Genomic DNA, 15,822 nt, shown 5'->3' on the forward strand with positions numbered 1-15,822 from the left:
GTAGGCAGGGAGGAACAGGAGCAGGAGGACCAAGAGAGGCTAAGCAGTGAACATGAGAGACAGAGGTCAGGCGCTGAGCAAGGACCTCCCCCTCCTGATCCGAGAGCACAGAGAGTGGCGAGAAGGCGAGAACAGTGCAGACTAAGCAAGCTACTCAGGAGAAGAGTGCCCCGCCCCTCTTCACAAGGTACACCTGGGGAATGAGACTTAAGGAGATGCTTTGGGGAGGGGCATTTGTTGGGAACAAACACTGAATTCCTGACGTGTTGAGTGCTGATGTTTGAACTTTACACGAGTCCTTGCATTCTTTCTGACTTTCTGGACTAATTACCTGGATCCTTTGCTTCCTGAGCCTCTTGATTTGCCCTGCTGGATTTATTGCTGTGCAGCTGTGGTGTACACAGTGCTGGGCTGGGCTATTTGAGGTGTGTGTGGGTGTTTGTCATCACTTTGCTCTGGGATTTGCCAGAAACATGGGAGTGTTTGGGGAAATGTAAAGCAATAAAGGGGCTGTTTGAATGGCCAGCTGCCAGTGTTATCTCTGTGCCGTGCCCACAGTAGATGATGTAGTCGAATCTAGTTTATGACCTCCATCCCTTCCAGATGTTAAGGGCAGGCCTGAACAAAAGATTGTCCATCTCTTCTCTAGACTTTGGTAGGTTTGTTGGTTAAGAGAAGATATTTTAAATAAATATGACCTTTTCCATTTACACATTGCACTAAGCCATGGTTTTTTTTAACCATAACATTTTGAGCCAAAAGCAAACAAGCATGTTGTGGCTTATGACAACATAGGAACCCAGCAGGTATCTTGCGTGACCCTGGTTCACATGTACCGGAGTTCAGAGATTAAGAACAACCTAAAGGGTCATTGTCAAGGGCAGTGCTGTGAAAATAATGGGAAATGAAGTTTCTATTACAGGGCCAGGAGCCTCGCTTTTGTGTTAAGTCAGTAGGGGAAAAAAGTCGGTGCCAAACCCTGGAAAAAAACAAACAAACGAAGGCCACCAGTAAAAGTTTAACTGTTAAATGTTTAACCTTTTTGCTCCCTCTATAAACATTGTTTCCACTTTAATAGCTCTTGAGCCAGATCAGTGCTACAAGAAGCAGGCTGCCAACGACTAAAGATTATCAAATGGCTTTACAGCTCAGAAGTTTTTGCTTTGCTTTAAAAAGAAAAGAAAAGCCATTTCCTCCGAGCATCTAATAAATAAGGGTTTGGGGAAAATGGTTTTCTTTTTATAATATACTGGGCAAAGGTTGCTTTTCTAGTCTAAACTTGATTTAGATACCAGACACTGAACAAAAGTCTGGTTGATTTATTTTTCATTTTTTAAAGAAATACTGCGGATATTTCAGAGCTCTCTGCATAAGTCCGCAGTGCAAGCTTTTCTATCTGTTCATGTTTAAAAATAATTACGCCCTCCTAATGGTTTACTTCACACTTATTAACATCCTGCTTCTATCTCATGACATTTACGGACATTAAGCTCTATATTTCATGCTTCTTATGAGCTTTTTTACTGGCTTCTCATAGATTGCCTAAAGCAGGTGGTAGCAAGAAATATCTTTAAGATCAGAAATATTTAATCTCAGCTTTTAGATTATGTCCTGACTATTTAGTCTTTATGTGATTGTAAAACTGGTCTGTCATGGTCTTTGACTTGATCTTCCTCCTTTTATAGATTATTTTTTATTTGATGAGTTGCCACCCCTTCCTATTAATATTTCCCATAAAGTTAGGAAAAAACAGTTATGATACGAAAGGGGATAGAAATGGCTAGAACAAATACATGAGTCCCAACCTAAATCAGAAGTTCCTAATTCTGCTTATACAGCTATAATATCTCCCCATTTACAGAGCAATAAATGAATAAAACACTCTTATTAGTTGATAAATTCCATGTGGCTTTTTGGGGGGAATTGACCACGAGTAGTAACTTGCAGGCCTCTGCAGATATTTATTTTAAGTATACTTTTTGCTTCCTGATAGATTTCCCATTTTATTTTTCTGTAAAAGAAAATATACCTATGCACACACACAGAAATCGGTCCAGTAGCACCTGAGTTGCTAGGTACTTTGTGAAGGAGGTTAAGTTGCTTTTCTTTTCCAAGGTGGCACTGACATGTACACAAATCTGGTGGACCACAGAGGTTGGGATTGCCTTTGCCAGGCTGGAAGAAGGCTATGAAAATGCCATGAAGGACTGTTATAAGAAACAGGTGACGCAGCTCAACACCCTGATCACAATGCTCATTGGACACCTCTCTAAGGGCGACAGGCAGAAGATCATGACCATCTGCACCATTGATGTGCACGCTCGGGATGTGGTGGCGAAGATGATTGCCCAAAAGGTTTGTCCTGCAACACGAGGAACAGCACTAACGCTTTTGCCAGTTATTTATCATGGGATAACTGTACAGTAGTTCTCGCTTTGCTAAGGTTGGGCTCTGCAAATAAAAATTGTACAAGTTAGTAAAGTAGCAATGGGATTATTTTGAAGGGATATTTTCATTGATCTGGATCTTAAATGCAAGGAGGTTTCAGGGTCTGTTTCTCTCAGTTAAAAAAATGACTAGGAGAGCTTATGTAATTTAAATATCGTGTTTCCCCCAAAATAATATTCTGTCTTATATTTTTTTGAACCCTGAAATAAGTGCTTGACCTTATTGCCATGTGCTCAAAAAGCCCAATTGGGCTTATTATCAGGGGATGTCTTATTTTGGGGGAAACAGGATATAGAGTAGGAGAGGAGTAGAGGGAGTAGAAGATATTAAAGTTATGAATTACATTTGAGTCTAGGCTGAATCTTTTGTTTCACATTATTCATTTTTTTGCACTTAAAGGTGGACAATGCACAGGTCTTTCTTTGGCTATCACAACTCCGGCACAGGTGGGCAGAAGAAGAGAAGCACTGTTACGCAAATATTTGTGATGCCCAGTTCCTGTATTCTTATGAATATCTTGGGAACACGCCACGGCTAGTTATCACTCCTCTAACAGACAGGTAGGGGTCTATAATGACTTCATGGGAGAAAAAACATTATTGATAAAGTGCCATAAAGCCTGGATGGTTGTTATAGAATTTTTTTTTGGCGGGGGGGGAGGGCTTTATTTTTGCTAAAATATGTAATTTCCAATAGGAAGTTGTGCTTGTAAGTCTTGATTAGGAGAGATTCAATTCAGATCCAGCTGCTGTCTTTCTTAAGGACGTTTCTTCTTCTTGGACCTGGAAGAAGAACTGCAGAAAGATACGGAACAGATATGAGGATTTTATGGCCCACTGCAGTGCTTTAAATAAGTTGCCCATGAAATAAATAGCACTGCTTTATCAGAACAGTCATTGTTGACATATATCAATGACTGGAAGCCCTTTATAGACTTCTGTCTAAGACTTTGGGATTTGTATTTTTGATGATTAGAAAGTATAGGTTATACTGTGTTTTCCCAAAAGTAAGACCCTGTCTTATATTTCTTTGAACCCTGAAATAAGCGCCTGGCCTTATTGCCATGCACTCAAAAAACCCCCGATTGGGCTTATTATCAGGGGATGTCTTATTTTGGGGGAAACAGGGTAGAAAGAAGGGAATGATGATGAAATCAGAGAGCAAGTGGTGTGATTAGAATTTATGTACAGTATAACTGCTAAGAGGAAATTATTGGAAGCCTCATGTATGGGCGTGTGCATTTTATGTATTCTGTTTTTTATTTTATTTTTCTTTTCTTTATCTGCTTTCCTCTCTGTTTTTTTTATTCAATATAAAATAATAAAATATTTAAAATCTTTTAATACAAATATTTGTTTTTTTTTTTAAAAAGGTCCTTTTTCATAATTATCTGTAGGCTTCGCAGTGTTTCTTAATTTGCCAACCTCATCAGAGAGAATCCAACTCACTTTGTTTCTAAATGGTTAAGAAGGATGTAGACTGATTTCTTGATGTTATTCCAGCATTGTAATCCACTCAAATCCATCTCCTCTTTACAAATTTTCTATGGAGTTTATTTTATTTCTACCTAAAATTATAAAGGAGCCATTGGTGGGTTATCAGTAAAAATTGAAGTAGATGAAAGTATGCAACCAACTTTATTCGTTTCTGTTTTCTCTTCTTTCCTTCCTCTTTGTACCTGGAAGATGTTATATCACCCTCACACAATCATTGCACCTAACAATGAGTGGAGCACCTGCAGGGCCAGCTGGTACTGGGAAAACTGAGACCACCAAAGACCTGGGCCGAGCTCTTGGCATCATGGTATATGTGTTCAACTGTTCAGAGCAAATGGACTATAAGGTAATGGCTGAAAAATGATTGACAAAGTAGGTGACTTCTCTAAAGGTTAATACGATAATGATTTAATTCTTCTATTGTATCCATATTAAAAAAATAATACTTCTTTTGATAACTTTTGGTAACTCTTTGCTATGTGGAGGGGAGCAGAAAAAAATCCTTGAGAGAAATATTCCCCTACGTCAGGGGTGGGCAACTATGGCCCTTTTATGACTTGTGGACTTCAACTCCCAGAATTCCTGAGCCAGCCATGTTAGCTCAGGAATTCTGGGAATTGAACTCCACAAGTCATAAAAGGGCCATAGTTGCCCACCTCTGCCCTATGTAATAAAGATGTACACTTGAGAAACACATATGATTCATATTTGTCAATGCAACCCAGGGATGCTATTCAGCAGGTTCTGACAGGTTCTGGAGAACTGGTAGCGGAAATTTTGAGTAGTTTGGAGAACCGGCAAATACCACCACTGGCTGGCCCCAGAGTGGGGTGGGAATGGAGATTTTGCAATACCCTTCCCCCAGGAATGGGGAGGGAATGGAAATTTTGCAGTATCCTTCCCTTGGAGTGGGGTGGGAATGGAGATTTTGCAATACCCTTCCCCCAGGAATGGGGAGGGAATGGAAATTTTGCAGTATCCTTCCCTTGGAGTGGGGTGGGAATGGAGATTTTGCAGTATCCTTCCCTTGGAATGGAGTGGGAATGGAGATTTTGCAGTATCCTTCCACTGCCATGCCCACCAAGCCACACCCACTAAGCCACGCCCATAAAACCAGTAGTAAAAAAAATTGGATTTCACCACTGATGCAACCTCTATTTTCCGTTTCAGCTTTGTGTAATCAGTGTCTAGCAAACCACCTAAATTGTTTATGAAGTTGAAAATGGATTACATGCTGTTCACTAAACAGATTCTATGGGTAATTTCACTACCATCTTCCTCTCTCTTGCAGTCTTGTGGGAACATTTATAAAGGCCTTTCCCAAACGGGGGCATGGGGCTGTTTTGATGAGTTTAACAGAATCTCCGTTGAGGTTCTCTCAGTTGTGGCTGTACAGGTAGGTAAAACGTATCTCCTAAATGCAATTTAAAAATAATAGAGGAGCAGGATTGTTGAAGGACTCTGGTCCCATTTGACCATGTTGATCACAAATCTGGGTATAGGTTCCAATGTAAATGATCTTTCTAAATGATCCATTCTTTCCCTACAGCAGGGGTTGTGCTCTTTTGGATTAATACTTATATCATTCTCTGTCAGGTTTCATGGTCATGCTGGCTGTATTTCCTCCCTGGTAGAAGTCAGTATTGGAATTTACTGCTTTTGCTTGCCCTAAGGAAATTGTCACACACTTTCAAATATTCTATCCTTGCTGAAGTTTCCTGTTTTTTAATTAAACATCTATAGAAAAATTGCCAGATCTGGAGGATGAGGACAGCAATTGCACTTACTTCTTGAAATTTGTGAAATGCTCAAGAAATTTCTTTCACATTTTTAATCTTTAATCTTTTGAAATGAGAAGCTCAAGATGCAAAAAGTCATAGAACTTTATAATATGTAGCCAAAAATCTACTCAGAATTTCTCTTTAATGATTAATGGATAGAAATATTCAGTAATTATAACTATTAAGCAGCTTGACACAAAGTTGCCTATAATAATCTTGATAATATATAGCTCTACCATTTTTGAATTAGGAGTATCTTCTTAAAGTTGTAATTAGAATGAATTTTCCTGAAGGACACCTTTCTTTGTATTTTTCATCCTAATAACACTGAAATTGTGACAGGTTTTATGGGACAGTAGGTAATATTAAGGGTGAAATAACTTGGTAAAAATATGCAAATGCTATCTGATTTTAGAATGTCATTGCTTCCATCTAGTTTATTCTTCTTATTCAGAACTTGATTAAAAATGCGTAGAAATGAAAGGAGCTGTCTTTTTCTTAATAACAGGAGGTATTCAAGAGATACCGTCTCTAAAATAAATCCTTTGCTACAAGATATGTTAAGGTTCAGGCATTGAATAGTTTAAGGAAACTTTTAGTTTATATCTATTATGTTTGATGTTATGCTTTAATGATAGATATATAATTAAAAATGAAAAACAGGATTGAAGAATTCCTCAACTTTAATTATTCTTAATGTATTATTCAAATTAGATCCTATCAAATATTTTAAATGCAAATTTTTTAAAAGTTCTTATCTGTTTTGGGCAGATAATGGCCAACTCATGTCTGTCCCAGCATTAGCTTATAAGTAGATAGCTCAATCAAATAAAATCTATAGAATCATTATTTCTCTTTTTCTAAAATATTGATATGTTTTGTTAAATCAGCTAAGCTTGTTAACAAACTATCTTCTCCTACTGTCAGGTGAAAAGCATACAGGATGCTATAAGAGACAAAAAACAGAACTTTAATTTCCTTGGAGAAGACATTAAATTAGTTCCTTCTGTCGGTATATTCATAACTATGAATCCGGGCTACGCAGGACGTACGGAACTGCCAGAGAATTTGAAGGCTCTTTTTAGGTGAGACGATGCCCTAATTTTGTGAAATTTATAGTTGTGGTTTATTAAAAGTATTTACCTCATTCCTCACGGCAACAGTTGGTGGAACTTAGTTCAGCGTAATTTAGTGTAGTGTAGTTTAATTGTTTTAATGGACAAAGACCAAAAACAAATGTAGCAGAAAACAGCAAAACACATTATAAATAGCCAAAATGCTTACAGAAAATGTTTTAAGGTTTCCAGAATTGCTAAACAATTGAGCGTGTAATAGTGATGGCAATTGCTATAAATTTAGTGTTCTTCTGGAACTATCTCGTAACCTGTCAGCTAAAAGGAGGACAGGCACTATCTCCTCAGAGTTCATATGAGTGGAGGTGTTAGGACACTGAATTGACACACAGTATAAAGGGGACAGTGTGGAAACACAGGAGATATTGATTCTGTTTCTTCAAATGAGTAGGGGAGATTCTGTCCTGTGCAGAGATGTGTTAAATCATCTCTCTGGCAGCAAAGATGGCCATAAATTCTACCAGGCACGAATAAAGAATGGACAGAGAATGGACAAAGAATATTTGCTAGTTATGTGGCATGGGACAGTGACTTCCAAAGCAAATCCATTTTGTACAATTTTGGGGTTTTGCTTAGGTTATCCTGCCTTGAATTATTTGATGATTAAGAGATCTTACTGGGAAAATAAAATCAAATACATCAGGATACTTTGTTCCAATCCTGACCAACCTCTTTCAAGATAAAGAAAAGTTAGGCAACAGATTGATAACAGATCGATAACAACTGCACCCAGAACATCGTTCTGCTTTGCCCTGAAAGAAAGCAGAATTCCCGGGATCCTTCCTTGACCTGTGTGATTCAAAACCTTTATAGGGGACTAAAAAATGAAATGCAAAGAACGAAAGAAGGCTTCCTAAATCTGTAGAAATTGAAGACAAAAATCAGAGTTCATGTGAATATCTCAATGGGCTTGAACATTGTGTCATATCCAACAGCATGGTGTTCACTGGTGACAGTTGTAAAAATTCTGAATCTGTTTAAAAAAAAAAATCAAATACACAGGCTCAGAAATCTGAGTAATTATAAGGAAGTGGAATGTGAATAAATAAGGGAGCAGTGTGATTTAGCAGTAAAAAAAGCCTATTCAGTCACCTCCTTCATAGAGGGACTCTGCTCAGTGTATAATAAAATATTAAAATATAAAAAAATTAAAAATATAGAAAGAGACAAGAATGTTAAAATTAAATAAAGGCAAGAATGTTAAAAGAAAATTAATTAAAAGCTGAAAGGAGGGCTTTCAGGGCATTAACCAGCCCCTAAAAGATAGTCATTATATTATACCCAATACTATTTAGACTGCCTCACTGCCAGCTGTGTCCAAGCATTTTTTTAAAAAAATTGATTTATATGCCACCCTTCTCCGGAGACTCAGGGCGGCTTACAATGCGCTCAGCAATAGCCTTCATCCTTTTGTATATTTATACAAAGTCAGCTTATTGCCCCCACAACTGGGTTCTCATTTCACCTACCTTAGAAAGGATGGAAGGCTGAGTCAACCTTGAGCCTTGGCGAGATTCGAACCTGCAGTAATTGCAGGCAGCTGGTCTTAATAACCAGCTTAATAACAGGGTGCCTTAGACCACTGTACTACCAAGGCTCTACCAAGCATTGACCTTCAGAGGTGGCCCTACCATTTAGTTGGGGAAGTTCATAAAATACTTATAGTTTTCCTTGGCCACCTGTGTCATGGAGAAACATTGGGATGGCCTGCAATACTGAGGGCAAGAAGGCAATGATTGCAAATGAGGATAGGAAATCAGGTCCAACTCCTGTTCCTTTTTATCATACTGGAACCATTCACCCTGGTAGTCCTTGATGTTGTCACCTCCAACCAGTCATAGCAAACTGCTTCCACAAAACTCTACACAGTCCTCAGTCTTTTGCAACATCTTCTATATACTTCTGTGGTCCACTATTGGCATACATCCCCCTCCAGCACAGAGAAAAAAAAGATGATCTGTAATTTCCCTACCAACTTTCTATGACAGTTTTATGTGATAACATAGAACATAGTATCTACCTTTACTAACCTTGAAGAAATTATACTGTTATTTGAACTGTAGATATGTGAGACCAGATGAATAGTTTTAAATACTACTGCAGCAGGTCAGGGGAAGTATTGTTAATTTGTGAAGCCTTCAAGTTTAGTTTGTTTAATATTTGCATGGAGAAGAGAAATTAAGGTAAAATAGTACAATTCAAAGTTATAGAACATTCTTTGCATATAGAAGCGCCAGATTCCATTCAGCAGGGTATCTTGAAATTGTGCTTGTCTATTTTACTTCTTAAAGAGCATTATTCATAGGTGATGTGACATAAGAAATATCCCCCAAATCCAGAAAACCTTCTCAGTAGATCAAATGAATAGGGTAAATGGACAAACATTTTGGTGTTGTATAAGGCACTTTCCCAGTGCATTTTGTGGATTTTTTCCCCTAGACCCTGTGCAATGGTTGTGCCAGATTTTGAGCTGATCTGTGAAATTATGTTGGTGGCTGAAGGATTTATTGAAGCCCGGTTATTAGCTCGGAAGTTCATTACCCTTTATCAATTATGCAAAGAACTTCTTTCAAAGCAGGTAAATAGATTTAAATAATTATATCATATCACATGTAGACAAATTTTAGCTCTGAGAACAACTTCAGTGATACATTATGCATACATTTATTTTTCCAAAGCATTCTAGAATATAAAGTAGGAACAATTGTTCTCTTTGTTTCTATTCCTATCTGAATTGCTTTAATTTACCAAATAACTAAAGTGTAGGGGATGTGGATTTTAGTCTTCCTGTTGCTGGAATTAGGATCTTCCAGGCACAGTATTAATTTTCAACATTTTGTATCAAGTTCATATCAGTTCCTTAACCTTGATAGTTCCAGACTGATTACAAGAAAGTTTGGGTTTCAGGTTCTTTCAACAGGAAATTGGGGTCAAGGCAAGGATAGCATTAGTTTCTATTCCTTTGATAGCATGCGGAGATATGCAGAGATATTTACCTTCAGGCATGGTGTGTGTATGAGTTGAAATGAGTTATCCTCTTCTTTCTTTTCTCCTCCTTATTAGGATCATTATGACTGGGGATTACGTGCAATCAAATCAGTCTTGGTTGTAGCTGGGTCCCTCAAGAGAGGAGACCCAGATCGTCCTGAAGATCAGGTGCTGATGCGCTCTCTCCGGGACTTTAACATTCCAAAGATTGTGACAGATGACATGCCAGTATTCATGGGTCTGATTGGAGACCTATTTCCTGCTTTGGATGTCCCAAGAAAACGAGACCTCAATTTTGAATCCTTTGTAAAACAAGCTGTGCTGGAACTCAAACTTCAACCAGAGGACAACTTTGTACTCAAAGTAAGACAGTGACTTTCATTCATTCAGCTTTGAGACTATAGCCAGAGTGCTTTCATTTTCTTACTTTTTTTTTGAGATAGTAGTTTCTTTTGTCTCCTTTAAAAGGGAATGTATGTATGTATGTATGTATGTATGTATGTATATATATGTATGTAATGTATGCATTTAATTATTAATCACTGGTATAGTATTTTGCATTGATAGTTCTTTAGATTTTTCATTCTTTATCCCATAGTGTTTCACTATTGTTTCTTTGTTTTATGAACATTAGGGAAGAATTGAAAACGAATTGTAAATCTTTTCTAGAATTCTGAAATGCAAACATGTTAAAATATTTATTTATCTGTATCCCACCTTTATTACAAATAACTCAAGGAGGCCACCGTATCTAGTACTCATTCCTCCTCCTATTTTGCCCACAACAACAACCTGTGAAGTTGATTGGACTGAGACTAAATAATGGGCCCAAAATCACCCAGCTGTCTTTCATGGCTAAGGCAGGATTTAAATTCAGTTTTATTCGTCAAAAAGGTTATTGTAGGTCTGCTAAATATTGGAAAATAGCAACCAGAATGATTGAACTCCTTCACAAGGAATCATTTCAATGCTTTGTACGTCTTAACATAGTAAAAGAAAATAAAAAGGGGATATGAAAATGATAAAAAATGAAACATGAAGACATATCAGCATTCTAGATCTTAGGCTCATCATATAAAGTTTAAGCTCTGAGAGATTCAGGGCAAAGAAAATGATGTTCTTTATGCAGTACAGAGTTAACTTGTAGAATTTTCTATCATCAATTTAGTAAACCTTTAAAGGGAATTAGATACAATCACGGAGAATAAGTAAAATGCTAGTGATTGGCCACCAAATAGTAGACTTGTCATCCCTCCCCCCCATTTTCTGGCATGGTTTTTCTTACTTATTTTTGTTTTATCCTGTTCTGCTTGTGTCTTGTGGAATTTAGCTGTTCAGCTTCTTTTGAAACATAGCCCTTGTCTGCATAGCAAGTAATAAGTGTGACCACAATGTGGTGTTTTTTTCTCATTGGCTTCTTACTCAAGGTAGTACAGCTTGAAGAGCTCCTTGCTGTTCGACACTCTGTCTTTGTAGTGGGCAACGCAGGCACAGGCAAGTCACAAGTGCTGAAATCTCTAAACAAGACTTACCATATCATGAAGCGGCGACCTGTTTGGACAGACCTCAATCCAAAAGCAGTGACCAACGATGAACTCTTTGGCATCATCAATCCGTCTACAAGAGAATGGAAAGATGGTAAGATCACGGCTGTGCATTGAAATCAAATAAAAGGGTTATTTTTTTCATTAAACTTGTCAAATCACAAAAAACAGTTACAAAAATCCAACCTCTAAGTGTTGGCTTTGAGTTTTAGAACAGAGCAGCTTCAAGGTATGATTGAGAGACATCTAGGAAATAGCCCATATTATCAACTGTGATCATACAGATAATATGCAGTTATATTATAAATGGTCTCTGTTGTGTTCAGATCTGTTGTGTCTGGAACAAACAATAAACATACACAAGTCTCCCAAGCATACATAGAAGGTTTCTTCAAATCTTTTTCTAAGCAAAGGCTTCATTTTTGGAAAGTCAATATACTTAGTTCTAAAGTATAAAGCTTAAACAGTTTTGAGGACAGAATTTATATGTACATATTTCATGGATATCTTGATGCTAAGGTGTTTTTTGCTGCCCTGAATCACTTATTTAAAACAGGAGGCTATACAAATTGAATGAATAAATCAATATTTTGAAGTATGTGTATTTAAAATATACCTGCACCTACAAACTATTTTTTTCAGAGAAATTTCCCATGGTGTAAAACAAGAATTTTATGTGTGCTAATAAAATTCTGTAATTTATCAGATATACAGTATAAATGTGTGAACCTTTGACTGCAATTATGTTCTTTCTATGAAAATAATATTGAGTTGAAGAATTAGGGAGAATGAGTTAACCAGTAGCAAAATCTTTTTCAAAACCATAGTTCTTTTTTACTTTCCTATTTTTTCTTAATAAGAATGCCTAGGGTAGTTTTTTTATTGCTCTCAGCTGTGTAAAGTGATGTGAGATTATTTTTCAATGAGATTATTTATTATTTATTTGATAATAATTCTTCATTTCTTCTTGAATGCAATTCTATTTATACCCTGTTGTTTTTTAATTACCAGATTTAATTAACTGCATCTAGTTTTCCTTTGCTTATTTACATGCATGTTGATTGAAACTTTTGTGAGTTACTATTAAGAGTAGAAAGGATGCCTATGATGTCTTTAGGATTGTTCTCATCGATTATGCGAGATCTAGCCAACATTACACATGATGGCCCCAAATGGATTGTGTTGGATGGTGATATTGATCCAATGTGGATTGAATCTCTCAATACTGTCATGGATGACAATAAGGTAAAAGACAAGTTCAAAAGTAATAAATATTTTTAAATGTAGGATATAGAACAGAAATGGATAAACTTTATGGCGATTTTAGTCACAACAAATTAAACAAGATAATATTTAACTGAGTTTTCAAAAATCTATGTTGTGTTTTCAGAAGAATATTTTCAAATAATAGTAAGTACCCCTTTCCTTTGGGCAATAGTGCTGAAAATCACACATACTCTTTCTGTGACTCTTGTAAATAGCAGATTGCAAGACTTCTGTCATTTACTGCTAGAGCAATCGAAGTGTTGTCAATAGGATTTTTTTACAGGGAATGTGCAATGTGGGCAGGCCTTCAGTTCTCTAAGCAAGGCTGCCACTTTGACTCTTTTCAACTCCCTCTGCAGATGCCTCTGGTTTATGATCTATGTTGGGCTGCCTTTGAGAATTAGTACAGAATGTTGTTGCTGTTAAAATGTTGTGAGCTGCTAGGGATATATCATCCTTTTATTCTGCCAGATATGCTGACCACCAGGCCATTTTCTGAATGAATTCAAGTTGCTCTTCAATACCTTTTAAACCATGATACTTTTGGCAAAAACTGTAGGAACGTACCCTTGAAGCTCAGCTATTTTGGCCCCTTAACATGTTCCATTGCCTTCTTAAGCATATGTGGTAAGAATGCTTTCTAGGGTGGGACTTCTGCTGAAGGGTCAGGTTTTCTTCCATGGCCAATTCAAGAGCATATTCCTTTAAATAAACTGATTTCATAATTACCTCATTTAATTTAACATTGCTTTGCCTTGTTGTTTGTAAGACATTTTAGTGAGCCCTCTTTGGAGAAATAATGTGAGGTATACATTTTATATCCTTTTTTCCAAGAGGTTGCTGTGGGTCACATTGTGCTTTGAATTTCCAATCTGGATGCCTTCTTTTGCAGGTATTAACACTAGCAAGCAATGAACGGATCCCGCTCAACCCCACCATGAGGCTTCTGTTTGAGATCAGTCACCTGCGGACTGCCACTCCAGCCACTGTGTCTCGAGCAGGTAGTTGACAGAGGAAAGAAAGAAGGCAGCTTTATCCTTAGCGTGGCAAAATATGGAAGGAATCAGGCTTTAACTCTGGGAAATCTAGTGACCACTAGAGGTGTTGAGCTGTAACTACCATAATCTTACAGAGGGACTGGTTATGCTAAGCATCAATCACTGACATGAGATAGATAAGTATATATGCAATATATACAATAAACAAAACCAATGAACAGATTAAACTCCATTGCTAGTCACCTGATAAGGGAAGGCTAGATATAGAAATATATTTTTCTTTAGAATTGCATTCAGAGAAATTTGAGCCCAGAGGCAATTAGAGCTTTGTATTAAACCCTGAGCCATGGTTAAGAATGTAATGTTTAAGAATATAATGCCTTTTATCCAAACTTATTACAGTTAACAACAATGTGATTGCCAATTCTGATTTGTCTAGTTTTTTTGGTATATGAACTTGTCAAGATATCCACAGGGAGGTGATGCATGTAAAAAAAAAAAAAGGTGGGATTTTGATTGTGTGATTGTAGCTGCCATCTTGATTTTTCTGACTCCTCCCAGCTGCCTCCAGCACTTATTTTGGGCTCCATGTTTTGTTTTTTGTTATCATAGATAATAGTGAATGCTGCAAGTTCTGCCTACCACGTTTTGACACAAATTGTAGCATTTATCTAGGTATCTGCACCCATACCAAGGGAGCCTTTGTATTAAAATCTATGCCTTTCAGATTTGCTTGGTTTAAAGCAAAACTGATCCCAGATATGTTTTATCTAGTATCGAACTGTAGATTCCTACTTTAGCTTTAGAGCATAAATCCAGGTTCCGAAACAAGCCAATGCCTGTGCATAGCCAGTCCCTCTGTAAGATGATGGTAATTACTGTATATTCAAACCCACCTGGTGGGCACTAGGTTTAAACAAGTTAAGAGTTTGGCACAAATGTATTACATTTTAGTCTCTTTGTCTTCTTGTGTGGTAGCATTTGTCAAAATAAGATCAAAACCAATTGGTACTCAGATGGAAGTACTTATGAAATCTCAGGCTATAGACGAAGTTGGAAAAAAATATATCCTAGAAGTAGGCATTAGCTACCCACTTCTATTTTTGGGGGGGGGGTTAGGGAAACAACATGGGCATATCCATGAAATCACCAGGAGATAGATTTAACTCGTAGGGGACTTTTATAGTAACTTAGATGTGGAAATTCTAGGACTAATCCCGCTATTTTGTATCTTCAGGGATCCTTTATATCAACCCAGCTGATCTAGGCTGGAATCCTCCAGTGAGTAGCTGGATTGACAGAAGAGAAACTCAGTCAGAACGAGCTAACTTGACCATTTTGTTTGACAAGTATTTGCCAGTTTGTCTGGATACACTTCGAACCAGGTATGGTAAAGCAGAATTAGGACAGAGTTGGCACAATTTGTTTACTGCATTGCATTTAGCATGAGTTTTTATTAAGTGATGATAAGCAGCACGTATTTGCAAATGTTTCCTAATGTGTGGTTGACCTTCATAAATTTTCTGCAGTAGATTTCTTGTTTGAATTCAGTGTTAACCTTACGATTGGAGAGATTGTTCCTTTCCTCTTGTAAAAAAAAAGGGATGGGGTAATCACAGCTGAGCTGAAAAGAGGGAGGGAGGGAGGGAGGGAGGGAGGGAGAGAGAGAGAGACAGAGAGAGAGGGCCCAAGAGCCACTAGATGGGAGACAAGAGTTAGAGTTTTCAATATCTGTGTTTACCTTAAGACAGAAAAAGGAATGGCAACACTTATTTAGAGTCTATTCATGTAATAATGTAATACCATGGAAATCCCATACAGTAGTGCACCTATTGTTTGATTGAAGACTTATTCATAGGGGAATGAGTAATCCTCAAGAATTTACAACTTGAGCTAACTTCTGAAGAGGGAGTGACAGGGCTGATAAATTATATTTTCCTGCCGGAGACAAGAGCATAAAAATGCCTCTCTCATTTCTGTGATCTCAAATATGTGGGGGGGATCTTCATGAAGTATGTACTTCTGCTTTACATTTAAAGCTGTTTTGTGAAAGTCTGCTTTCGATGGCTGCTTAAGCAGTTGCTTTCTTTTATCTTGCTCCAATCCTTTCAACAGAATTGTTCACACATTGGTGAGTGATCTATACCTAAATTCTTACAACGCTTTAG

The 15,822-nt window shown here is 37.3% G+C and overlaps 1 protein-coding gene across 1 annotated transcript in view; it reads left to right on the top strand.

Moving 5' to 3' along the window:
• DNAH9 (dynein axonemal heavy chain 9) overlaps positions 1 to 15,822 on the top strand; it is a 233,111-nt gene that overhangs the window by 54,307 nt on the left and 162,982 nt on the right. Inside the window, exons 25-35 of the mRNA XM_070934466.1 lie at positions 2,116 to 2,355; positions 2,848 to 3,008; positions 4,134 to 4,290; positions 5,236 to 5,340; positions 6,653 to 6,810; positions 9,298 to 9,436; positions 9,922 to 10,209; positions 11,274 to 11,484; positions 12,508 to 12,635; positions 13,549 to 13,657; positions 14,892 to 15,039. Of these exons, the coding sequence (XP_070790567.1) occupies positions 2,116 to 2,355; positions 2,848 to 3,008; positions 4,134 to 4,290; positions 5,236 to 5,340; positions 6,653 to 6,810; positions 9,298 to 9,436; positions 9,922 to 10,209; positions 11,274 to 11,484; positions 12,508 to 12,635; positions 13,549 to 13,657; positions 14,892 to 15,039 (1,844 nt within the window). The remainder of the gene's footprint in view (positions 1 to 2,115; positions 2,356 to 2,847; positions 3,009 to 4,133; positions 4,291 to 5,235; positions 5,341 to 6,652; positions 6,811 to 9,297; positions 9,437 to 9,921; positions 10,210 to 11,273; positions 11,485 to 12,507; positions 12,636 to 13,548; positions 13,658 to 14,891; positions 15,040 to 15,822) is intronic.

The sequence above is a fragment of the Pituophis catenifer genome, unplaced genomic scaffold (assembly GCF_029215685.1).
Source record: "Pituophis catenifer annectens isolate HBS135680 unplaced genomic scaffold, rPitCat1.0.hap2 SCAF_2, whole genome shotgun sequence".
NCBI classification, from domain to species: domain Eukaryota; kingdom Metazoa; phylum Chordata; class Lepidosauria; order Squamata; family Colubridae; genus Pituophis; species Pituophis catenifer.